The 1,464-nt window shown below is 40.8% G+C and overlaps 1 protein-coding gene across 1 annotated transcript in view; it reads right to left on the bottom strand.

Moving 5' to 3' along the window:
• The window catches only part of ATP6V0A2 (ATPase H+ transporting V0 subunit a2), a 64,733-nt gene that overhangs the window by 17,047 nt on the left and 46,222 nt on the right, over nt 1–1,464 (bottom strand). The window contains exon 10 of the mRNA XM_042780592.1: nt 154–272. Within this exon, the coding sequence (XP_042636526.1) occupies nt 154–272 (119 nt within the window). The remainder of the gene's footprint in view (nt 1–153; nt 273–1,464) is intronic.

Genomic DNA, 1,464 nt, shown 5'->3' on the forward strand with positions numbered 1-1,464 from the left:
AACAGCCTACACAAATGAAACCGGATAGTACACTGCACCACACTGGCTGCCTTTGATCATTATGGTCTACCATCAAGAAGCAAAGTTTAACACACACCAAACTGGGTTTGTAAATATTGTTTAAAAAAGAAAAAGAAAAAAATCCATACTTACAGGTGGTTAAATATTCCCAGGGTGACTCCAAAAGTCATGTGAATAATTCCTAAAATCACAGACATTTTCATTTTGAAGGAGTTTAGAAAAGTGAGACGATTTGTGGCCAAGTTCCAAATCTAAAGACAAACAAGACAAAACCAGCAATCTTAACTTTGCTGAACTGCCATAAGACAAACAAACAGATGACACACAAGAAAGAGACTGTCTCCAGGCTGAAGGCAGCGCTGGACTAAAACACAAACAACATGCAGTTTCACTTAACATCTTCAGTCTGGCAAGCATTTACTGCCTTCAACCAAGGCCACAGACTGTTAAAAAAAATCCCATCAGTATAACATTCAAAGACTGGCAAAACGAAACAATCTCTTGTTTAGTGATTCATGCATAGGTAGGAAGACTAAAAAGAAAAGTACAGGAAACAGAGAATAAAAGAAGTGGCCATATGAACATAAGCCTATGCAAAAAAATTAAAGCAAAACACACCCCCGAAGTAGATGGTACTCAGCTACCACTATCAGCCACTAAGAAAGGGATCAGGGCAGGAGATCCTGGGAAGAGTGGGAGAACAATGTGGAACAAAACTCAAAATCATAAAAAAAAAAAAAAAGAAAAAGAAAAAAAGACCAGGTTTACTGGTGTGATAGAGCCTGGTGAGACCACCAAAACTAGGGGCCCTAGTTACCCTCAGGTCTAGAACTGAACTCACTCCTGTGGCTTCCAGCCAAATAATGGACAGGCATACAGGGTGAACATTTACACCAGGTAGATACACTCCTTGAAGCGATAAATCATGGGAGAACAGAAGGGCAGTGTTCATACACGGAGTCAGCTCGGGGGTGGGGGTGGGGTGCAGGAATGTGTTGGAAGGAAGGACTCTGGGAAGAGGCAACTACAGGGAGAAAGTGGGAAGAGAGCTGTTACATTGTAGGGAATTGCAGTCAATGTCATGAAACAAAATGTGTATGAACTGCTATATGGAAAACGAATTTGCTCTGTAAACTTTCACCCAAATCACAATAAACACACACACCCACCCTAAGCCACACACACACTAAAAGCCCACCTGAGACTTTCATGTTGGATGCCTGATGCCTTTATCCTAGATACACATCTTTCCATCTTAATGCAAGATTATTAGTAAATCTGGCCCCAAACGCAGCATCTTAAGAAACTGTTACACAGGTTTTCAAGTTTCCAGTGATAACAACCCTTAAAGGTACAGTACTAAATTACACAAGTTGTGTTTCGAGGTGAGAAGAATGAACAGAGCAATAATAACGCGGCATGCATCGATGAGCTCTTTTGCTT

The sequence above is a fragment of the Orycteropus afer genome, unplaced genomic scaffold (assembly GCF_000298275.1).
Source record: "Orycteropus afer afer isolate SDZICR_OR568_19922 unplaced genomic scaffold, OryAfe1.0 scaffold00048, whole genome shotgun sequence".
In the NCBI taxonomy this organism is placed as follows: Eukaryota; Metazoa; Chordata; class Mammalia; order Tubulidentata; family Orycteropodidae; genus Orycteropus; species Orycteropus afer.